Below are 26129 nucleotides of genomic sequence, written 5' to 3'. Positions count from 1 at the left end.
GGGCACAAGTTCAATTACTAGTATTTGCAGTCTCAAAAAATTATTTAACATACGATTAATTAAATACAAGAATTATTTCCAAGACCACTGATAGATGGGTATTTGGCAATACTCGAAATAGCTGTATGAACAACCAAAAATCCAATTAATTAAACTAATATAAAAAAGAATGTTTGTTGTTGTAGTTCACTACTTTTAGAAAAACCTCTTCATGAAATATTAATAATTAAATAATATAATAATTTATTTTTAATCTTATTTATGATTTCACATTTTATTTAGAATTTAATTCAAAATATTTCTTTTATTCTTTATGTATGACTGTTTTCTAAATAAATTATTGAAATTATTGAAGTAAAAAATCCTGCAATAGCTGTTCTCTTTCTACAACTAATTTTATAATAATAGTTATACTCCATATAATGAAAAACTATTCCTTTTAGTAACTTATTAAAAATTCCATATTGAATTATAATAATTTTGTTTATTTTACAATAATTTAAATCATTATAATATAAACAGATCTTATACTATATAACAACTCATGAGATAATAATAATCAATGTAACCCTGAGACTTAAACTTATACCTTCTTCGAATGTTTTTATCTAATCAGATATCAATCTACGTTCAGAACGATATGTCAGCAATTTTAGTTGTCTCTATTTTGTACACCTTAGTCCATGCGTCTTGAACATTCTAAGTAGTAAATATTTTGGGATTATTTTTTGAAAATTCATACTTTTCGTAGATGTATGTCCTTCTTAACCGTTGTGATTTTATATATTAATGCAACCGTTAAGCACAAGTGATTCATGATTTCTAAGCATTGGACATTCATGGTACGCTTCTCGATTAAGTCGAAATATTGTGTTTATTCTTCAGTACTTGTTAGTTAAAAATGTTCGTAAACCTTGTTACATAATTGTATTATATATAAATTTTATCATACATTTATGTACTGAGAAATTTCTCAAACGGTGAAATCTCAGAATTTATTAACACATATAACAATCTATTTGTATTTTACATTTGAAAATTTGTTAGAAATTCAATTGTAATTATTTCTTTATATTCCTATATGGAACCTTATAGTCTCGCAATTTGCATAGTTTATTAATATACATATTTAATCGATCGCATACTAATCACGCAAATCAACTCGAAAAAAATTTTAATATCGAGGTGTTAAATCGAACAAAACCGGGATAAAAAGCAAGACAAATTAAAAACAACAAATCCTCGAAACTCCATATAATTTTTTGATCTAGGTAGAATAGTGTCAAGCGGTAATGATATTCCCTGTTATTGAAGCAGTACGCAAGAGGTCAAAACCCCTTGATAATACCACAGAAAGGGCTTAATGTCACTGAAAAAATTTAAAATACAATACTGTAATAAGAAGTGTGGCAGAAGCTACAGCGGACAAACATCCAAACCTGATTGTCTAGCTAATTATTATTATATTGAAAACAAGCAAATGAACTAGGATATCACATGTAGTACGCCTATTAGACCTGCTTGGCTGATATAAATCACTTGTTAATTGTTTATTTATGTTTGCATATACACTACGGACTTAGCTGAATATCACTATATAAGTTACCATCTATATATTTAAGAATGATATGTGAAGATTCTCTGTAGTTAGAAAATCTATCATCAAGAAAGGGAATATATTTTATTGGCGCCAGTTTATTTTATTAGTCGGTTGCTTATTAATTAATTTTTTCTAATTTTGTAATTATAAACGAAAAAGATGTACAATATATTTATTGTTATAATTACTTTTATAAGTTCGTCTGTATACTTGGATCTTAGTATACTCGATACTTAGTATACTGTGATCTTAGACTCATTTACAGCCTCTCGAAATGTAAATTGAATAGTATAATTATTGTCTTATCACAAAATTGACTCTATTATACCATCTAATGATTTCTATTTAATTGTTTCCTTTACAGTTCTACGTAAAAGATAGCCGTAAGTATTAAGTATTTTTGTACGATGCGTTAGATCGTCCTATACAATATACCCGTGTGTTGCTTATGGTTCTTATATGGTAACTAATTTCGTTATATTGGTAAATTAAATAAATGAAAACTGAGTTATTCAGTGTCACACTGAAATTGTCTGATTTTTAAATAGCTAAAAAAATTGTATACGCTTAGATATGCCATAAACTCCTCTTATATACTAAATCTTTTGTAAAAATTCGAGTTATTCAAGTACATGATATTCTTGAAAAATAATTTAATTAATCAATTACCTATTAAATCGAAATAAATTCCTTGTGAAAAATATTTGTTAAATATTCTAGTCTTCTACTGACTCCAATTTAACATTCGTCGAATAAACATTTTTTTTTAAATCTTCTAGTTATCATTTCTGTTACTTATATTACTTCCACAAACAATGAATTCCTCCTTAATCAAGATAACATATGTTTCTGTCATTTTATCTAACGATAGTAACGATAATTTTTAAATTATTTTTATATTAGATCATCTCTAATATAGTTTTCAGAACGACTATTTATTTGTTATCTACAGTACGTATAGGATGTGTGGCATAAATGATCTGTATAAATGAAGTTCATTTTTTGATTATGTTACTTTTCTCTATTCAGTCTTATCATTTTCAAAATTTAGACGCACCATTTCATAAAATAAAAAATAATATATTATAAGAATATTTACAATTTTATAGTCTTAAACATTTTGTGTTTTATTAACTCAAATAATATTTTAATATTAGAAAACAAGCAACTAAAATTATTTTGGAATAATTTGGCTACAAAATATTTAAAGGCCAATAATTTTAAAATTCTTTAAATTTAATTTATCTCGATGAGCAATAATTAAAAAGCTTGTTCTTTGTACTGGGTGTTATATTTATTCACTCCAATAACTTCGATTCTATCTTTCTTTGCTTAAAATTTGATTACAGTGCGAGTATTCATCTATCTAAAATATTACCCCGGATAGATACTGGAATTCTTTTCTAATTGTATCAATCCAACATACATTTAAAACCATTAAAATTATAATGGGGAATGGTCAATCTGAAAAACCACACGGAGTTATAATAAAAACAACGTTTAATGTATCTAACTCCCCTCTTCTTCTGGCAACTTGCTAGCATCACAATAGGTAATTGTTGTCTCCAATTGAAAATATTAATATTTGTGTATGGGTATGGGTATCGCAAACTAGCAAACTAGGGTATCTCCAATATGAAATATTTATTACCAATACTACAAAAAGAGAGTAGGGGTAAACTATGAGTCATTACCAGAAGTTGGAACTCTCTAACTACTTCTCACCTCGCTATTAAGCTGTCCAAATTTTTCGCATTATTTAACCAAACACTCCTAAATTTGTTATACTCCATTGTTTGTTCCGGTCATTTCACGAAAATTAAAATTCTATTTTATGTGAATTATTAATATTTATCTTTTGATACTGCACAGCATAGACAATCTGTTAGATACTGTGAATATGGACGAGTAAATATTGCGTGTGTATGACTTCATTTCATTTCAATATTTTCTGGTATTTAAATATTTTCGAAGCATTTCTGCGCACACGTTTTACTAGTTTTTTCTATGGCTTATCATACTAAAGAATGTATAAATAAATACAATACAAACATTATGTCTGTTGTTTCTTATAAATAAAATAACACTTCAAACATATAATAACTTTATGCAAGCAACTTTTTTTATAGAATATTTAACCTCTTCTGTGACATAGCGGTCAATACGAGTATTCCTGCTCGCCCCAGCAAAAAATCCATGTTTCTCAAAGCGTCTCTGATGCTTTGTGTACTTAGTGGGTCTTGTTTTTGTTGTTTTTGTTGTTTTTGTTGATGCTGTCAACCGCATCTCACCCGTGGGCTATGGACCTTTGCTGATTAATAGGTGTTCATCATCAAACTGTGAATATGAATAAATTCTTTGGAATTATAAGATTTTTCTCATGTTATTTACGCAAACGTAACGGCGCTTTAGTTCTTACAAAAACTTATTTCTTTCGATTTCTTTTCTGAAGTTATTTGCCTGTTGATGCGTGAGCCACTTACCTTGATTTCGGTTTCAAGTCTGTTTCTCATATGTCGTAGAAAATGGCACTCTAATCTTGTTATGCATAGATAATCTTCTTCTGTGCTTTTTAAGCAACTCATAAAATAAAAATGTTATTTTTGAATAAATGGCAATAAAAAAAATATATATTGCTATAAAGATTACCTCACATTATTTAAATAAAAAAATAAAAAACTGCAGCCTACATATCGAAAATATTACCAAACTTATTATCTTTGATTTGAAACATAACTAGTCTATGTTGTCAAAAAATGTTGGCAATAGCGAATTAATATGTAGACAGCCCGGGACTTAAAGGTTATTGGAAGCGCTTATATGTGTTGAAATAAATTTTATCATAAAATAAAAGATAAAGAATAAATTTTTGTAAATTAATTATGCCACTATTTTACTGACATATAATAATGAATATTAATAGTAATGAAGAATAATGAAGAATCTGTTTCAAATAAAAAATAAGTACCAATAAAAAATATTACTCTAAAATTAAACTTATATTATTATTATGTTGAGGCTAGTTGAGTCAGTGTACTTGAGCACTATTACTCTGTGTTAACTGCAAGGTTTCTTCATAACTCCTTTCTACGCCTTGACTGGATTATTGTTTATCACTACATCAGACTAAGTAATAATTGATCTTAGATGAGGAGCCTGTAACCATTTTTTGAGCTAACCTTATACCTGGTTTATATATTGTTAAATACTCAATATTTAAATTCTAAATGGAAAACAAGAACCTTTACTGAAGTCTTTGAACTGGGAATGTTTTCGTTCTTGTTTTCATTCTGGTTCAATTCAAAAAATACATATGTAATAGTCATCGTTCAGGGTTTTGAATTGGGAATTTTTTCTTTCCCTGTTTTATATTCTGGTGGAATCTAAAAAAAGCTTGATATCAGTTATTATTCAGATAAAAATGTTTTTTTTTTTTGTGTTCGGTTCAGTTTCATTTCGAAGCCCTGTCTCTACAGGGCTATAAAGCTCTCTATAAAAGCTCTCTATATTATGTATGTTATTAATACTGTATGTATGTTTTCTTAATACTTAGTTTATACGTATAGCAATATATAAATTGGTATAAATGTGAATATAAATCTAATCTCAATACCCGAGACAGCACTTCTAATAAGTTTACGAGTTTCCAAAAGTTGTCTGATTGTTATAACAAATGCCTAGAGTGATGCCAACGTAGTGCAATAATAACAATAATCATTACATTCCGTAGATAGTCTGTATTAGTTTAGTTACCATAATCACCAGAACCACTTTGGCAATAAGCCTATCTTGTTTACCTTACGAATACAATCAATACATAACGTTTCGTAATTTACTTGAAACTTAGATTGGAATGAATATTAAATTTTTATTTTTGCTTAATTAATTGCAATTTTCACGTTTTTAATAATTAAAAATGGATTTATGAACAATCAAAGCGTTTCTAAATAACTGCGAATAAATAGTAAAACTATAAGATTTATTGCAATTACAAAGAGAAACGAAAGTCTTTGATTTTCTAAATATATTTTATATTTATATAGTATATTGTATTTATATAATATTTATATAATATATATTATAGGGTGTCTTTAATATTGCTCCAATTTGAAAAAATTTCTTAGCGGCATTCTTATTTATTGTCTTTTCCATGACTCAATTCTATTCCAATCACATTTGTTTTCTACGCAAAAAGTTCAGTACTAAAACTAATTAATTTCTCTTAGTAGAAAGCATATCCATACATTTAAGCAATATATGTATGTTTTCCGGGGAACGTCTTAAAGCTATGGTGCCTCGGGCGCCAGTTTTGCACGCTGCGTCACTCATTTCAAATTTATGCCTACATTTTGTATTGCCAATCATTTTTAGAATTTATTTAAATTAATTGCATTCCTACATTTGTTCTCTATATTTAAAGAGAAAAAAATACTATTAACTAGTACGTCATTTTTTTAAAAATAGTTTCAAACGGTTTTAGTCGATCATGAACAACTGCAGTTTGCGGTATAATATGGGCCAATATTTTCGAAAAAAAACCAGTTCAAAATAGTCCAAGTAAAACCAGAGAACGATTTGGAATACATGGAAAATTTTTAATTCAATAATATTAATACATCAAGAGCAAATGACGCCAATGTTATGCTAAATTGAAGACATACTATGCGGGACAGATGTCATAAAGAATAAAGAGTAAAAATAAAATACAAATTAAATACTTCCCTAACACTTCTTTTATTATTATTTATAACTGACACTTAATATAAAAGTTTAATATAATTAATAATTTATTTTTGATGTAATATTAGAGTTTTTAAGATAAGTAGTTATAAATTAATAAGTAATTTTTAGTATTTCTCTAAGAACCTATACGGTATAGAGCACAGAGATACATTTTCAAAAAATTTTCTTACTTTTTTTCTGAAGGACTCTCTTGAAGTCATCTTCATGCTGGTAATTAATTTCAGACAATATCACATATATTAGTTTGCCGCCAGTTGGTGTAGTTTTTTAGTATAATTTATATAAAAACTTTACAACTAAGCTAACTCGACGTTTAGCGTAGTGGAAAGAATTGTTCAGTATATTACAATCTTTTTTTTCTCGCGGAAAATATTAATTGAGCGATTACTGGCCACTTATATCACATGCTTATTCCATGCTCAATTTATTCTTAGGTATCTTAGAACGCTAATGACATATATTATATGAATAATATAACCCACCCGAACACCTTACTGTTATATAAGGTCTGCTCCACCAGCTACTCATAGTAAAACTCGAGTAAAACACAAGTAAAGTACAAACTGAGAGCGTAACACAAATAAATTGCCAAATTACGCTCTTTACACAGATTTTCATGGAACAGGTTTGTTTAAGGTCTCGTGAGAACATCAGTGCCGCGCAAATAAACAATACAAAAATTTAAATTCTAACCAAAATAGCTGATTCATACATCAACACATATTTTACTTGAAACAATATATACGAGTGAAGTCGTATAAATTCAGGATGTTTCAACAGGGATGTTACGCTCCCTCAGATGCTCTCATTTACTCGATAATTTGCTGGAAAAACGCACTTGTGTATACACAGTGCTACTCAAAGTTACTACGAGTAGCTCGTGAAACATACCTATTATTTACACCTGCTTTTATTTCAGTTAGTTTGCCTTTTCAAACAATTCACGGGATAAATGACCTGATATTTACGCCCCTTTCACGCATCTATGAGAACAGTGCAAAGCATTGTTAAACAATATTACGATTAGTACTCAAAGAAGCAAAACAGGTATACACTTAAGACATCGACTGTTAAAAGGTTGTAGTGAAAAATATTATTTAAAAAAGTTTTATTAAATTTTATATTTTCTTTTAATTTTTTTTGGCATATTGTCTTAATATTAATAATTTTAAAATTAAATTAATCATACCGGAATTTTTATAATTTTGTTTCAAAAACTAGATTACCTTACAAAATTCATATATTACACAAACACATGCTCTCAGATCACCAAGTACGAATAGACAGGGTCACTTCTACCCAATCAAATTAAAATTTAAAAATTGATTTCAAAAGACCCAGACCCCAGGTCAATAATGGCTTCATTTAATAATGAATAACTGATTTACAATTGAAACTATTTCAAAGATATCATTACATATTGCATTGATTTTGTAAGTGAATAGGCACGGTGAATTATTGGTCTATTCGCTATTCCAGTTTGTGTTGAAGAAACGTACATTTCAATTGCGGTCGCTACATCAAATGTTGGAGCATTACAACACAAAGGCAAGAAGAATGTTTATTTGGTTCTTATGGTAGGCTTCAAAAATAGTTTTATTTGCTCTTCCTTCCAACTTTCTAAGAAAAGATTTAACTCCAACAATAAAATCATTTCCGAATTTAACGCTTCGGATATAGATAAGTCGTTCACAGGAACCACATAGATATATTAGCGAAGCATTGCAATTATTATCTCTCTTAATGGAGCCCATATTAACAAATAACATACATTTTTGGGTAAAAACATTTTTAACTGTTGATGTCATTATATCTGTTGAAAAAGTATCTAAAGAGCAGCTTAAAAGCAAAGTGATCTATCATTTCTGATAATATCTTTTTACTTATTTTATTATTATTATTATAATTATATTTATTAGTTGTTTTCATTATTATTTTTTATTGATTGGTTTATAAAATTTGCTTTACTTATTATATTTCATAGCATATTAATTTTTTAATTATTTATTTTCAGATGCCACCCTAAATGATGTTTTGGGTGTAGTTTTTATTGACTTGTATTTAGCACAGAATAACGATGAACATCACACTGATCATTTCCATGCGGCTAAAGACTCTTTGATTGTACGTCGGGGAGATCCTTTTCGCTTGCGTATTCATTTCAATCGCCCCTTTAATCCCAACCGTGATGCTATCAGTTTTATATTCACTGTAGCCGATGAAAAGAAGCCTAGTCCCGGACATGGCACTTTGATAGGCATAGTGCCAAGAGACGGCATTGATTTATTGGGTGATCCATTAGAGTGGGGTGCTGGTATAGAAGCCCATGAGGGCAACACATTGACCGTACTAATAAAACCCGCAGTTACTTGCCCTGTTACAGAATGGCGACTTGATATTGATACAAAACTTTTAGGTAACGGTTCAAAAACTTGTAAACTGCCTGCTTCTCTGTATATACTTTTTAATCCTTGGAATATGGATGATCAAGTTTATTTAGAAAATTATGATGAACGAAAGGAATATGTAATGCATGATACAACTTTAATTTGGCGTGGTTCTTACAATCGCTTGCGTCCATCTATATGGAAACTGGGCCAATTTGAGCGTAATATTTTAGAGTGCTCAATTGCCTTACTTGGTACAGTCGGTCGTATACCAGCTGCCTATCGTGGTGATCCTGTGCGTGTTGCGCGTGCATTATCGGCTGCTGTTAATTCTGTTGATGATGATGGTGTGTTATTGGGAAATTGGTCAGAAGATTTTTCTGGTGGTACGGCACCAACAAAATGGATTGGTTCTACTGAAATTCTACAACAATTTTATAAAACACAAAAACCAGTTAAATTTGCGCAATGCTGGAACTTTTCTGGTGTATTGACAACAATTGCTCGTGCTCTTGGTATACCATCGCGAATTGTAACCTGTTACTCAGCGGCACATGACACGCAGGCATCACTGACTGTAGATATTTTTATTGATAGCAATAACAAAAAAATGGATGCAGAAACTTCTGATTCTATTTGGAATTATCATGTCTGGAATGAAGTTTGGATGAAACGACCGGATTTAGGTATTGGTGAGCATGGTAGCTATGATGGTTGGCAAGCTGTAGATGCTACGCCACAGGAACAATCCGATAATATGTATCGTGTGGGACCAGCAGCTGTAACGGCTGTTAAAAATGGTGAAATACTAAGGCAATATGATTGCGGCTTTGTGTTTTCTGAGGTAAATGCAGATAAAGTTTATTGGCGTTATAATGGACCTTATCAGCCAATAAAAATGTTGCGCAAAGATACTTTAGCCATTGGTCATTTAATAAGTACCAAATCTGTGTTAAAATGGGACCGTGTAGATATCACCGATACTTATAAGTATGAAGAAAAATCTGACGAGGAAAGAAATATAATGTTGAAGGCACTTAAACAAGCCCGACATGCATTTAGTCGTTACTATTTGAACGATAGCTTTAATGAGGTTGAATTTGATATGCAATTAAAGGATGATATAAAAATTGGAGAAAGTTTCACTGTTGTGCTTAAAGTCAGTAATAAATCCAAAGAGAAGACACATTTTGCTAGTGGACAGTTAAATTGTGATACGGTACTTTATACTGGTCTTAATGCGGGCGAAGTTAAGACAATGGGTTTCGAACTGGAACTTAAACCGGAATCCGAAGAATATGTACGCATGGAAGTAATTTTCGAAGAATACTTCAATAAACTATTGTCACAAGTAAATACTGTTGCATTAAATTATCTACAACATATATACATATAAAGTATACAACTAATTTTTTTTGATATTTAGAGTGCCTTTAATATATCATGCGCAGCACGTGTCAAGGGTACCGAATTCGAATATTATGCGCAAGACGATTTTCGTGTACGTAAGCCAGACATAAAATTCGTTTTTCAGGGAAAAATAGTGTCACATAAATCTGTTGACGTTATTATACGTTTAACAAATCCTCTACCCATACCACTAAAAAAAGGTATTTTCTATGTGGAAGGACCTGGTATTGAGAAACCTTTACGGTTTAAGGTGAAATTTGTAGAATACTTCACAATACTTATATGTGACATTATTTATTTCTTCGTAGATTGCTGAAATTCCAGTCAGTGGAATAGCAGCTTCAACTTTTAAATATGTACCACCCTACGCCGGTCGCGGCACACTTTTAGCAAAATTTTCTTCAAAGGAACTAGATGATGTGGATGGCTATATACATTATGAAGTTGCACCGAGATCAGAGGATATTATTAGCAATGGAGCCAGTAATGACAACACAACTACTATCCTGCATGAAACAATAGATGTTACAGCTTAAGTAACTTGTAGATAGGTTTCAGATCGAATTTTGCGCACATATTCACGAATTAGTTATCAACTAAATTAGCTATTAAATATTTATATAAGATTAAGTTTAAAAATTGTTTATATTTTAGTATTATATTCATTTTTATATATTATTTATATTATCGACGATGACCACATTAGCTCTTTAAGGTCATAGTGCACATTTTGTCAACAATAGTAGACATTTTGTGATATTATTACGTGTTTTTATTTTGATACATAAATTAAAGTACAATTAATAAAGAGAGAAGTGATTAAAAATTGATAATAAAAAAATATTTACAACTCCATGCCTAATGCAAAACTAGGTTTATTTGAGGTTTTAACATAAAAAATGCCTGATGCGTCTTTTGGCACCGGATCACCCATCAAAATTTTACCACCGGTACAATTTTTATGAACAAGATCCTCAAAAACAGTGCATTGGTTTGCATGAAATCCTTTGTCACTATTTACAGACTCAGCAAAGTATTCATAGGAACGTCCATGACTGCACCCAGCTGCAAGAAAAATTTTTTCATTTATAGTTAAATAATTCAAATAATATCAGGAAAAAGTTTGATATTGAAAGTTACTTTTAGAAATGCTTACTAAAAATTTGGCTTAGTTCAGAGCAACCAGGTTGTGGAGCTCCACCACCATTTGGATAAAAATCAACAAAGCCTATGGGTTTTCTGAAACCGAGTACGCCTGCACAACTATGAATAACATCAACAAAATCTGCATCAGTTGGATCTAAATGATTCTCTGGTCCAATGCAGTCTTCAAATGCTGGGCGTGCTGGATCTAAACCTATTTTCATATAATTGAACATATTTATATTTATCAAAATGTTGGTATGTACTACATGTTAACTTATGTATAAAGTTGTATATAATACAATTTTTACATAAACAATAAATAAAAATTTTTATAATTTTTTTACCTGTTATGCGACCCACTCTATATTTAGTATAAGAACCAGCGTAGCCCATTATATGCGCACCCAAACTGTGACCAATTAAATGTATGCGTTTTGAATCGGCACCCTTCTCTTCAACTAATAAATCAATTAATTTCGCAACGGCTCTGCCTACTTGAACCGTATACCGCGCTGGCCTCAAGTAGTATATATTATCTGCTTGATCTCTCCAGTTTATTGCTGTTTCAAATATGGAAGAATGAACTTAAATGACAAAGTGTATAATTCTATTCTAAGCTTACCAAAGACATTAACCTTTCCACGCATTGTATAAGCTCCACGTATAGATTGTATCGAATTACTTTGCGTGCTAGATTTCCAGCCATGCACTAAAATTTTTGTATCCAATTCGGGATTAAATTTTTCTGCCATTTCTTCCCAAGTGTCGCGTTTTCTTCTTCTAAATGTAATATCATTTTCACTTACCCAGAAACCAGCTGAGGTCGGCTTACTGGTATTGTCACTGAAATATTATAGAAAATTGCCATTATAGTATGAAACAATTAAATACAAATAACAAAAGTAAATACATAACTATAATATTATATAGCATATCATATAATTATTGGAAAGCATATATATATATATATATTATATGAAAGCAGTCATACTCGTAGTGATGGTAGAATCTTTCAGTTACTACTTGAATAAAAATTGACAATATAATGTATTAGTTCCCAAAAATTGTGACAAGATATCGTGGATTAACTTTTACAAAAAGACTAAACTTATATTCTGAAAAAAATGTATTCCAACTAAAATTCGAACGCAAGATTATTTGAAAATAAGAATTAGATCTAAATGGTAGATTCTTTAAAGCGAACTTGATTAATGCAAAGAAGTTCTCTTTTATTTCCTTACAATAATTTGGCATCGGTGATATTCAGAGCGCGCCAGTATCTTTAAAAGAAAAACGAATACGATGTAGTATACGATGTAGTACAACAAAAATTTTACTCCGTACTGTTGAAGCTGACTTGAAAAGAATTCTGATAGTACTTTCCCGAATACATTAAATACTATACATAGGCTAGAAGTCATTTTTGTTAGTATAAACCAACAATATACCGAAATAAAACATTGGGGATGGATAAAGTTAAATAGAAAAATATAGAGGAATTGGAACTAATCCGCAACAACATTTAAATACGTTCCACCTCAGTGTATAGGCACAACTAATTTATTGGAGTCATATATAACAGCATAGCCTATACAATGACCTAAGTTTAGTCAAAACAGATGTTATGGTAATACGGAATCTGATATATTTGACTAAAGCTTAATAAAAACCGAACTGTTATAGGTTCGGTGTTTTAAAAAAGATATGCCATCAATGTATAGAGCTGAAACTCCTTGTCAATAGCCAAAGTTGTGACAATTCCACTTTTATATTTTCATAGCATAACAAGCAGATGTAGATGGACGAACATTTCGATAGGAGGGATCTTGTTATTAATGTAAAGAGCAAAACTAAGCCGGTATGCGGTGCGGTACATCTGTGATGCATCTATGGCTGCATCTTTTATACTCTTTCGTATTTCGCATGCATTTTTTTTTATAGTAATTTATTTTTCAGAAATTGTCTTTTGAAACTGATTAACATTTTGGAGGTAATATAGAAAAACAAAAATCGAATACATTCTAACAATATTATTGTGAATTAACGTGAGTGAGAGCCGTGGAGTATAATCATAATTCACGGTACCTCCGTGGATTGTTAATTAATTGAAAAATTAGTTAACAACCCTCAGTGAAAAAATTAAAGAAGATTAAGCATCGTTAAGAAACGTGTACCATTTTAAGAACATATTTATACGCTTCGTATATATATATATATATATATATATATATATATATATATATATATATATATAGTATATACATAAATCATTTTTTATCAAATGACTTACCTATTATAATACTCGAACTCTATCAATTGTGGTATATCAGTTCTATGTCCATCTGGTGGTGGTTCCACCAAATACGCAACTTCTGGGTGGCCGTCACCATCAGGCATGTACATCCATGTTTTCGCATAGTCCTCTTCAGTAAGCTCAACTTGAGCACGTAAACCAACTGAAAAGAATAAATTCAAAACATTATACTGTATAATTCTATGGACAAATAGGTATATAAACCACACAGAAAAACAAAACTGGACGCACGACTTGCGCAATGGCTGCGAAGCTAGCTAAAAACCATTGTACTACAACAAAGCTGGTAGCGATTTCATTGCGACATGGACTTATGATATTACAAATACAAGCCAATGAGTTCGACATTATTAATGTGAATAATGGTGACGTGATGAATTTAAGTCTTATATATGTTAAAAAAATACAACAATTTAAGAAATTTTAAACTTTGATATATTGAATATTTTTCAAAATTTGTTTGATATTCCACACCATCACGATTCTGAAGTTCAAAACAAACTGATAACTCCGTCGATAATGAATCAAGCTCGTAGCCGCGCACACACCTCAGGTGAAGAGATTCGTAGTATCTGACATACGATGTTATAGTGTTATTATTGTTTTATAATTGTTCTTGTGTAAAAGTTAAGTAAATATTTTCATCAATTTTATAAAAAAAAACATTTAAAACACGTTTCACATTTCATTTGAGGGCATTTCTTTTGTATCATCTCAGCTTGAGGTTTCTGCTGAAGTCTCTACGCGGTAGTCGCTGACATCCTTTAATAAAGTTTAAGATTGAGTGATTCTGTGCGTCGTTCTGGAACTGGTTTCAGCCATCAACACAATTCCCTTTTGGACTGCATTTTAATCGTTAGTGATGACTAATTAATTATTTTTTCATGCTCTACATTTTACAACAACAACAATCACAATTAAAAACTCACATTTAATTACCTTCTTTAGATTTTAACAAAAATTTTTGGAGTCCAGTCGCTCGTCGGTGAGCAAAAAATATGAAAGGAAAGCAAATGTAGGTATGAGGTATATAAACACGTCGTATATAGCAAAACAAAAAAAATTATATTAAACTTTACAATAAAATTAGGTCAGGTCATCAGCCCTAGTAGTTTCCTGAATCACTTTCTCCGTTTGTCCCAATTATGGATATAATTTATAATGTCATACGTTACTTGAAGCAGATACAAGCAGATTTCATTCTAAGCTGAAATCATTATTTTTTCGTCAATATCTGAAATGCAGTTCTTGTAATGCCGAAAAAACGAATGATTTTCGAATAAAAATAATTTTCACTTCCAACTAATTAGTTTTCTAAGTACGCTAATAACTATATTCATAATTCTGTCAAGATAAATGTCCTTTATATTTAAAGTTCATGACAACCTTATTATGTAAATTATAGTAATGCACATTCAGAAACAGAAACAGTTGACGATAATGCCAGTATATACGTAGTAAACTATCTCTTTCAACCGTTGAAATGCCAGTCAATAATCTTATATATAAAATATAACTTCTAATAAAGTGAGAATCTGGCAAAGAGAAAACTGTCCCTTAACAAAACATTGCACGAGTGTATTCATGCGTTAATATCAAGGCATGAGCGGATGAAATGGTCTTACTAAAACTATAATAAAACTATATTAATAAAACTATTATATAAATTTTATAATATATATAAAACTATATTATAATTATGTAACAGCAATACGATATAAATTCAACATAAGTTCTTGTTTTTTTTTTTACGTTGCAAAACAAGTTTTGAATTATAAAGAAGTTACTACATATGTTACTATAACTATATATACAGTCAAACTTCTATAACTCGAAGTACCATTTTGCATAGAAAAGCTTCGACTTATGGAGACTTCGAGTTAGAGAAGTCTCCATAAGCTTATTTATTTATTTGAAATCAAATATAACACTGAAGTTATAGTAAAGTAAAATATTCAGAAATCAGGGTTTCGGATTTCAATTTTTTTTCTTATTTTCTTTTACTGAAAATTCCAATTACAATTTATTCAAAACCTTATAGTGATCATCAGTTGTAGTATCATTCGTTTCCAAATATAAATTTAGAATTTTGAATGAGTCTTCTAATTTATTCTTGGAAGGCTGATCAACAATTGTATCCACCGAACCTTCATCATCACTTTCCGTTGCGCTAAGAATCGGATTCACTATTTCAGAGCTATAATGTTCAATAATATTTCATTGTCAAGCTTAATATAATCGTTAGGAGTAGCATTGGAAGTTATTTTATCTGCTTTATTTTTACTTTATTTTTGAATCAATTCATGGTCTTTATCAATGATATTCAAGAAAATTAAAGGAATGTCGTCCTGTTGATTCCATGTCGAAAATTGGCCAAATTCAGCTTTTCTTCAGCAGTGCGCTATCGTTTCACTACTTACATCAATATCTCAAGCTTCTGCTACATGATTTATGCAATCCATAAGTGTCATATCCTGCTTTTTGTTTGCTTCTATACGCTTTAGTGCTTCCTTCACGATTCTGTTTTGATTTACGATAGTTACACTTTAAAGCGGTTGCAATTTAGAGGTCATACTCGGCGGAAAAAATATCAATTCTATGCATTTACACAAAAAACCAGAAGCAACATACGAAAGAAAAACACTTGTTAAACACTTGTTTTGGAAAAAGGGACTTCCCCAAATACCGAAATGAATTCATACTTTTAACAGAAATTCGACTTATAGAATGCACTTTCCCATATTCCTGTTGGCACGAAACAATGTTTTTATTCGAGTTATGGAAGTTTGACTGTATTTAATGTTAGTTTGCAGTTAATTTATATATTTATGTTTTATTTCATCATTTTAATAATTTTTTCAATTATTGTACCTTAAACACAAATTTTCAGTTTCTTCTATTTCGCAATATTTTAAGTTTGCTGCGTTTTTTTATATGTTTGGGTGCTTTTAATTTTTAAGTATTTTATTCTTTTTGGAATTTAATTAATGAAATTAATCATTTATTAATTTAACACTTTCTAATAAAATATTTTATACTTAGATCACAGATCAAGTTATTTCAATATATGAAAATAGGAACTTACCATAGAAGAGATTAAGTAAACAGAATTTTTTTAATATCCAATTCATTTTTTCAGATATCCTCAGTTCTATTCGTTCTATTTTAAATATGCTTCAAAAAATTTTTTAAGTATCACTACCTAACACCAAAAACGATAAAAATTCAACTAAAACCAACTTTAAGGTTTGGCAACTCGATTTATACTAAATTTCTTCTTCTAAAACTAATTACACAAATATATTGGATTGATAAAATTAATTTAAAATAAGTTGACGCTTTGTGTCCTTAATAACTCAATCCGAAGCCACTCTAAGTCAGATATGATTAACAAACTCTGGCTCTCAACTGCGAACGTCAATCAAATTCTTCAAATGTATGTTTTCTAACATAAAGACCCGCTGCCAAGTGCAAAACTGAAAAATTGTTAAATTTATAAAAATTTTATCGCAGTTTCAAAGGGGGTCGCAAATCACACTGTGTTAGAGACATTCTTATCTGAGTTAGAGAACCCCGCAGTTAACTGGGTTATGAACTACAAGTGTTGTGATTAAATCACCATAAATAAAACGTTGGAGTTGGAATAAATATAATTATTTTTACAAAGAATGAATTAAAAAACTGTCTATAAAATCAAAACTTGTTACAAGACGGACAGACGGTCAAAAAATTGGAAATCACAAAAGGATTGGAAATCGAGCAATATACTTCATGAGACTAGTTCCAAATTTCTTCCCTTCAATTAGTGTTTCCTTCAAATACCAATTAATACATATTAAATGTAGCTAAGCATTTACTAAGTTTGATCTCTAACATTCATCCGTATTTATATATAGTAAAATGTGAATAGAAATATTCTAGATCAGCATCAAGTTTTAAATGTCAGATAAAGGCTTTGAAGCATAAATTACTTAGAGCAAGTACTACGACATTCGTACGAATGTCAACATCTGTGAGGCAACACACAATTGGTTATTAAGAATTTCAATTCATTCATGGGTGTTTGTAAAGATCTACTCTGTTTCGGAATGCAAGTGACACCATTTGTCAATTTTGCAAATATAAAATCTAAAGAATTGTAAAATAAGATAACGTATTATTTCCTCAAGTTTATTTAAGTTATATTTGATATATTCATGCTATTTAAGTTAAATTATTTCATCAATCTTGCAAAAGCGTTATTATGCGATGATCTTGTTTTACTATATAACAGTTTAAGTATTCATTCGAACTTATCAAGTCTTATGTAAAACATATGCCTTCTGCAAAGCATTGAATCAAATTACACATAAATGAAGTCAAAAACTCTCATATTCATCGACGACTCGACCAAATGATGAACTTACACCTTCAATATAAGCAGAACGAAGGCAGAATCTCTTCAGTTATTATTTCTCAGGTTCTCAAAGAAACTTAAGAGACATAAAGTATGCTATGTACACAAGCGCAAATCATCTTACAGTATTATGAAACAAAAACTTTATACCCTCCACCTTTTCATTTTGGACTAAAGAGGTATTCTCAATTCTGCCCATTTAGTCACTGAATTCACCTGCTCGAAACCTACAACCATGGGTGTTAGTCTACATAGTATTGTGAGCGTGTCTCTGCATTTTGTCGGGTATGTCGTTCTTTGTATATCGCATACCCCCCACCCCACACGATATTTGTGCATCTTTTTGTAAAAAGGCACAATTATCAACTATTCAAACACATTCGTTCCTATTCTCCAGCATTAACAACGTATATGTATAATGTAAATGTGATGATTCCCTAACACACATTTTACCCACAATGCCGCTAACTGTCGCATTTTCTTAAGTTTAAATTTTCTTTTAATATTTCTTTCTGAAATTAGTTGATATAGTTCATGTGGTCTAAATAACGTAATATCAAAAGTGACTTAAACGCGTATAAAGCGTGTAATGACACGGATTTTCCATTATTCTTTTGCTGGGATATCCTCGCCGACAGTGAAGGTTGACAAACTGTAAAGCATTTAAGCAAAATTTATATATTGTTTTTTAATAATTTGTAGTAATATACTACCTCCATGCGTTTGCACATATACTAATGCTACACATCGACATTCATATATTTAAAAATAAAGTAAAGTTGCTAAAATCTGCTTAGTTTGACCTGGTCAGAGGATATATACCCACAACCACTGTCCAATTTAGTTTAATGATATTAAGCTTTCACATTTGGTTTGTTAGCTATTGAAATTCACCATTTTAGCTGTGGTGTTGACTTACTTTATTCACGCAGCTAACAGCTGTATATAAAAATGATCATTTTTTAGAAATTAAAATTGATATAATGTTCTGAAATATCAGGTTCTAACATTATAGCATTAATGGGATATGAAAATTCTTCTTCCATGAATGTATGATTACATATTCAACCTATGATATATTAAAGTGAGTCATTCAATTCTAAATCACTTTTAAGAATGCATGCGCACAAAAATTAAAAGTACTTTGAAGGTTGTGCTAAGTTAATACATGAATTTTGTTTTTATATATTAAAAAACATAAAAAAAACTTGTTTGTAATAAAACTACACGAATGAAGACTTTTAAATTTATATTTTATTGGTAAAATTATTAAGTGTGTTACAAATGTGAGTTGGATCAAGACTGACTTCTAAATCTTCTAAAAAGAACTTTAGAGCATTAGATCTTGTGTTTATATTTCATACAATTGTGAAATGATACAATTCTTATATTTATGCTTAGAGTGCGATAAGTTATGGAATGCAATTATTACATTTGTGTTTATGTTTGCTTTTCACTGTGGCGCGGTGAGTCAAATGACACTTTGAATTCAGCGGCACAGAATGTTTATGTTTACATTATTGATACTTATTAATTATTGTCCATTATAGATATTTATACTTTGTTGCCAATATTGAAACTTATACATTGTTGGATATTTATACATTGTTAGATATTTATACATTGAAGTTTAGATGTAACTCATGACAATCAACCCTTAAAACTGCTTTTAACTTTTTACACAATGCTTAAAATTGATGTTTTTAATCACGTGAAATGCTGCAGCATATTTTAAATAATTATTGAAGTTTAGATGTATATGTATTCATTATAACCTTATTTTATTGTAAACATCATATCATGTTGAATAATATACGTTTACATTGTGAGATCAAGAAAAACCAGATTAAGTTAATCTACATTTTTAATCTCTATGCATTGGAGATTAATTTTGACATTTCTCTTGTTGTGTTTTGTTTCGTGTGTTTGACAAATTTCTGTAAATAAAGCATTTAATTACAATTTTGCACAAAAAAATTGTATTATAAATTTAATAAATAGTTTTATAACAAGAACTTAATAAACTTTACTTATAATTATACACAAAACTAATATTAAAGAAATTTATTAAAAGTTTACTCACTTCGGCATTTTCAAATTTTCAATGTTTGTTTTGAACAAATTTTGACATTTCTTTTCTAAGTCTTTAAAATCGTGAAAAAAATTACGATATTAAGCTATTTTCAGAGTTGCACAGAAAAATAATCACCATTTCAATGGAGATTTAAAATTAACCTCGACCAAGAAGAGATTAACTTTTATATGGGAAATTTGAGACTAAGCAACGAAACTAGTACTTTAAACTCGATTATTTCTTTAATCTGCTTATAATCTCACAATGCAAACGCCGTATAATGTTTAAAATCGATGAAATTCTAATAATTGCTTGTGGAAAATACATCCATGTGTGTTATAAATAAAATTATAATTTTGAAATGGTGGTAGCCCTAAATAATTTGAAGTAAATGTGCGTCATTTTATTTGTTAATTTGCGTGCTAAAGCATAAGTGCTGTTTTGATATTCTGTTCGTTTTTGTGAAATTCAATTTATTTGTAAAAGTTTTTAAACAAAAGAGCACAATAATATGCCAGGAACTACGCAGAAATATCGCAATTTTGTTGCTGAACCAATGGGTGAAAAGGCTGTAACTGAATTGGCGGGCATTGGTGAAACCCTTGGTAAACGCCTTACGGATGCAGGATTTGACAAGGTACAGTATGATTGCGGATTTCAAAACAAATTAATCTCAAAATATATTTACAACGAAGTTATAACATTAAATTTGATGTTCGCTAAGTGAAAACTGCAATGAAAACGCTTTTTTTTATGTTACAGTAGCAAACTGCAAAATCTAAAATGTATATAATTTCAGGCTTACGTTGTTCTTGGGCAATACTTGGTATTAAAGAAGGATGAGGAGCTATTCAAGGAATGGATGAAAGAGACATGCAATGCCAGCTCTAAGCAGGCTAAAGATTGTTACAGCTGTCTCAACGATTGGTGCGAAGAATTCTTATAAATATCCTAGAAACAATGCACAATAGACAAAGCGAAGAACTTGACATATTTTACTATTATTTTGCTGGTTAACATTTCATTATTTTTCTATTTTTCATACTTTTATAATTTAAAGAGTCTGTATTTAAAATTTCCATAATCGTATATTTTTAGTTATGACACAAATATGGGTAGGGAAGTTAATGTAGCAATTTATGATTTTTTTAAATATCTTTCTTCGTTTTTGTCTTAAATAAATATAAGAACAAATATAACAATTTTAATAGTATTTAGTTTGTACTTTTGCTTCGACGAATTACTTGTAAATAAAATTTGCAAAATATGAAAAAACTTTTGTTAACTTTAAGTTAAAAATAACATCTTTGTATTGAATAAATTCGCGTATTTGTGTAATTTTATATGTGACGTCATGCTATAATAATTTGTTGATATGAATTGATTTTGTATATTTAATTGCATACCGATAAATTTATTTTATATCAATATATTTAGTAACAATAAAAAATAATATAATAATAATGTGTGAAATGTATATTATTTTATAAATATGATAATTATAGTCAGTTATAGTAAAAAATTAAGAACGTAACAGCTGTGGGTGTAAAAGGTTTTAAGCACTATTTTGTTACACAAATGCAATTTTCGGTTACGTGTACTGAAAAGTTAAAATAGCAACTCCTAAAAATTGTTAATCATTAACTATAACAAAAATTGAATTCCCACATGTACAAAAAAACCGCCACTTCAAATTTTATTTACGATTTTAGAAATATATCCGCAAGAACGCGTGTTCTATGTGCAACCCCTCGAAACTCAAGCTCGGTATTCATGTTAGATCTTGACGATTTTTATTGGATGAAAACAATATATATTGTGCCAATTAAACGTTGCCGTATAAACCTGTTGCTATACAAAGAGAAATTTCTTAAGGTAGGAAAGTTATATTTTCGGCACACTAACAACAACGCTCTTTATTATTATAACTCCTTATAAGAAGCTTCGAAACGGAATTTACTAATTTAAAATTTACTAATTAAAATTTTAGAAAAACCTAATAGGCTCTGGTAATATTTCAAATTTTTTATTGTTGGGGTGGAGCAATGTAATTTTAATAAAATCAGAGAACGTATATTTAGTCGGATAGCATGATCTACTGGTCAGATAGTACTTGGAATACAAATTTGGTTGGAGCGTTCTTTCATTCCTATAATTGACTCTTATACGCTGACACACCTGACTAAGAGCATTAAGAATAAATGTGAAATATAACAAGACCAGAGATGTTATAACTTGTTGGTACAATAAAATGTATAAATAAAATTTATACAGTACTTTTTAAAAGCTTTTTTTTTTTCAAAAAATAACTTTCTCCCAAACATATCAACTGGGAGCTTAAGTAAGATTTAGTTTATTCATTTTTTTTATTTCGACAGCTGAAACTAATGCAACGATGAAACTTTACTTCTTGTTGCAGAAAAACAACAACAGTAGAGTATTCTCTTTTACAAAGGCATTGTTAAATGGTGTTATCTTAAAATTTAATTGTTGCAGGCATAAAAAATTAAAAACTTTAAATTGATTTAAACGTCTACATGAATTAGTTATTTTTGGGTTTGACTTGATTAAAATTCCCTTTTTTGTCTTTGAATAACAAATAAATGAAAGTTCACGTTTTTAAACTCTAGATTTTTGGAAAATTAGTTTCAGTTTAATCTGTGTATCATTAATATTATTTGACAATACGTAATTGGAGTATTCAGACGTACTCGGTAACTCAGTAAAGCTTTAAAGTCTTAGTAACACTTATTATAAAGCTAAAATTCCAACATTACCGAGTCAACGATTTACAGAGCCACCACGTCTAATAAACTGTTCGATCTTCGATGAAAAATCAGCTGATTATTTAGCTGATTATAAGTTGTTGCACATAATTGACATCAAAATTTGAAGTTTGAAGTGTGTGAAATATAAATACATAAAAATATTAATAGAGATGAATATTAAAAATAACTACAAAAAATACTATTAAAAACCCTTTGCATTAAAAATATTTATGTGAATTTAAATTTTACTTTTCACCGCTTTTCTTCCTATTTTCATACGTTTGTGTGAAACAAATAGAGCAAAAACAAAATTTTCCTTGCCACTTTAATTTTACAACACTGCCGAGAAATATGTAGAAAGGGGTTTTTTATTTCAGACTTCTGTTATTTTATTACTTCAGTGAGTAATACAGTTACCGAGCTACATCTGAATACCCTCAAAAAAACTATCATCATATCCGAGAATTAACAAATTAATATTTATTAGTGGGCAACTCTTTCAACACTTAATTCACATGTCCGTCTGTCTGAATACATGGCTGGATCCCTAGTACTCTGCAATGCACATCATACATATGATATGTAAATAATTTGAATTAACAATATACAATATTTCGAACGTTTACACTTTTATAATTAACTCGATAAATGTGTAGCAATAAGTGCAAATTGATTCAAATATTATACATATGATTACTATGCAATTAATAATTATAAAACTATATAGATCAGATATTTTGAAATAATAATTTATTCTAATAGCTCGCTTTTGCAAATTGCACATTTTTACATTCATATAAGCCGTGTTAAGCAAGTATTATACTGGGTTTACAGAAGTTTTGTTTGTAATTTTAGCTGTCCATTGTTGATACATTCAATGCAAAATGAACCTTTTTTACAGATAAAATTACAAATAAAACTTTAGTGTGAATCCAGTATTAGAAATGATTATATTTATTACTGTAAATATAGCTATTGGCATAAAATTAAATATATTAAGATTTTAATATAAAGTTATCGTGCATTTTATATAGGTAAAAATGTATTATGTTATTAGGTATATAATTAAAAAGTTGTTAAAGAAAACTTTGTAAACAAGAGTTCATTGAATAAAAACATAGAGTTTTGCGATTTTATACATGTATGTTCTATAATTTTGATATTAAAATCAGTAGATTGTAAGTTTTTAAGATTGCCATCCCAACATTACCTAATTAATATTGAAATTTAAAACAATTTTAATAACTTATGCTAATCACAATACTAATATATTAATATAAATGACAAACTGAAATTTATTCAAACGAAAAATTAGTAGACCACTTTTTTCTACTTTTTTTATTAATCTATAAGGACGTAATATTAAATATCGTTTACTGAAAATAGCAAAAATAAATTAAAAAAAGCCTGCACCAATGTTTTACGAAATCTACTACTTTTTATTCAAATTAGTACTAAAACTAACCCTGTGTATATTCGTTCAATTTACGCCATTTTTTCAGTTGCACACAGCATTTCACACACACCCTCGCAATACAACGAAATGCTGAAAATATTTTTTTCTCTGTTTAGCTAATAGAAAACTAAAGCAAAAATAGACTAAAATGCTTTTTTATTGTTCGCTTTAACGAAAAGATTCGTGATGGAAGTGTAAGATTTTCTACATTGAAAGGTTAAGCGATGCTTATTTTTTATTAAAAAGTAAATAAACAAAACAACTGTAAAGACGTATAGTGTTGTATATAAAATAAAATGCTTAAATTATTTTTATTTATTTAAATAAAAATTATAGCGCTTATACAAAAATGTTAAAAAAAGAGCGAGTAAAAAATAAGACGGGATAATATAAAGGAAAAGTTAGAAAGGGAATTGGAATTTTACTTCCGAACAAGAAAAAAAATTAATTAAATCGAATATGGTGAAAAAGAGAAAAGAATACAAAAAGAAACAAAATTTACATGATAATGAAATGAAGTTTTTGATTGAAAATTTATATTTGTTGTATTGCACTCTGTTGTGCAAATAGTTTAAACGAAATATTACGAAATGTGTAAAACTGCAATTCAAATGTCAAGATGTGCACGTAAATAAAAATTCAGTTAAAATTGTGCATTTAATCCAATAATAATAATAAAAAAAATAGACTAATACTTATTGCAACCAATGTGAGAACCTATTTCATGCTGTTTGCTTTTGTACATTTATTTGTCGAAATTGTTGAAAGAAAGAAAAAAAGACGTACAAGAAATAAACGATATGTTAACGAAGTGAAATTGATTTCTTTGATTTATCAACAGCTACTAAGCTACATCGCCTAACAATAAACGTCAACTAAAGCAACGTGCAGTTGAAAGCTCAACGAACTTCAAATTACATTTGGCCGTGTTTTTTTATTCTGTTTGTTTTTGTATACATTTAAATAGTTAAAGTTTTCCATTTTCTTATGACCGTCCCATTTGCAAAATCAACAAATTTTGTTAAATTGGCAACACTTGTATAATGCTATATTTATGCATACTACCTAACACATTCGTCAAATTTGCTCATTCACAAACTCAGGTTGTAATACATGGGGAAGAGCTGACATCAGTGCAGTTTATTTTATTTATTTTAGCTGTCTGCTTTGCTCAAGTGAGAGTGCAAAAGTATAGTATACTTTGTGTTTGTATTGTAACATGCACTTTAATTAGAGTTACCATTGTTTTATATATAAGGTGTGTAATATGTTAATTTTCCTACAATATCTGTAGTGTAAAGAAATTTTTATTATTTTCAGAAATAGCAACGATGATAGATTATTATTGTTTTATTACTTCTATCTTTATTAGTGATATAGTGGTTTTGATTTACGTATGAATAAACTTCTTCCAGTGACAGTGTGAGGAGTTTTGCATCCGGAAAGTTATATAGTAATATAAAATATTATAATGTTTAATGTTAAAAGTACAGACGTTTCTACCAAAAAAAGCTTCTTATAAGGATTGTATTTACTGATTTCTTATGTTAATGGAAACATGTTTTATAATACTTTTTTATTTTCAAATCAAAATTGTGAATTTAGTGATTCTGCAAAGATCTAATACGATGATGGTGATAATAACCATATGTTATCTAAATATAAATATACATTTTAATGATAGATAATAGTATAATATAATTCTAAATTTGCTATGTTCAAATAGTAACATAGCTTAAGGTTAAATAAACTGAAATTTCACAAGGATGCTGTTTATTTTTAAAAATACTTTAATATCTTATAATAATATCAAAAAATTCAAATAATTCATATCT

At 29.2% G+C, this 26129-nt stretch overlaps 3 protein-coding genes across 4 annotated transcripts in view; 2 read left to right on the top strand and 1 right to left on the bottom strand.

The window, feature by feature from the left end:
• LOC119687554 (annulin) overlaps window positions 1-10757 on the top strand; it is a 32116-nt gene extending 21359 nt beyond the window's left edge. The window contains exons 2-4 of one of the 2 annotated variants that reach the window (XM_038101900.1): window positions 8358-10081; window positions 10157-10390; window positions 10449-10757. In XM_038101900.1, coding sequence (XP_037957828.1) covers window positions 8358-10081; window positions 10157-10390; window positions 10449-10676 — 2186 coding nt within the window. In that variant the 3' untranslated portion in view covers window positions 10677-10757. The remainder of the gene's footprint in view (window positions 1-8357; window positions 10082-10156; window positions 10391-10448) is intronic. The other variant, XM_038101901.1, reaches the window with a different exon arrangement.
• A 205-nt stretch (window positions 10758-10962) lies between these two features.
• On the bottom strand, window positions 10963-13978 carry LOC119687555 (pancreatic triacylglycerol lipase). Its single transcript, XM_038101902.1, has 6 exons — window positions 13810-13978; window positions 13577-13742; window positions 11909-12129; window positions 11631-11846; window positions 11297-11497; window positions 10963-11205 (listed from the first exon to the last, which is right to left on the bottom strand). Exons 1-6 carry the CDS (start codon window positions 13946-13948, stop codon window positions 10985-10987), a joined length of 1164 nt encoding a protein of 387 aa, XP_037957830.1. The 5' UTR covers window positions 13949-13978; the 3' UTR covers window positions 10963-10984.
• Window positions 13979-20466: 6488 nt separating this feature from the next.
• LOC119689204 (barrier-to-autointegration factor) lies at window positions 20467-21305 on the top strand. Its single transcript, XM_038103981.1, has 2 exons — window positions 20467-20707; window positions 20870-21305. The coding sequence occupies exons 1-2, from the start codon at window positions 20582-20584 to the stop codon at window positions 21014-21016; spliced, it is 273 nt and encodes a 90-aa protein (XP_037959909.1). The 5' UTR covers window positions 20467-20581; the 3' UTR covers window positions 21017-21305.
• Window positions 21306-26129: the final 4824 nt, after the last annotated feature.

This window comes from Teleopsis dalmanni, chromosome X (genome assembly GCF_002237135.1).
Source record: "Teleopsis dalmanni isolate 2A chromosome X, ASM223713v2, whole genome shotgun sequence".
Classification (NCBI taxonomy): Eukaryota; Metazoa; Arthropoda; class Insecta; order Diptera; family Diopsidae; genus Teleopsis; species Teleopsis dalmanni.
The sequence above is the reverse complement of the archived record's forward strand: the minus strand, read 5'-3'. Positions and strand labels throughout refer to the sequence as shown.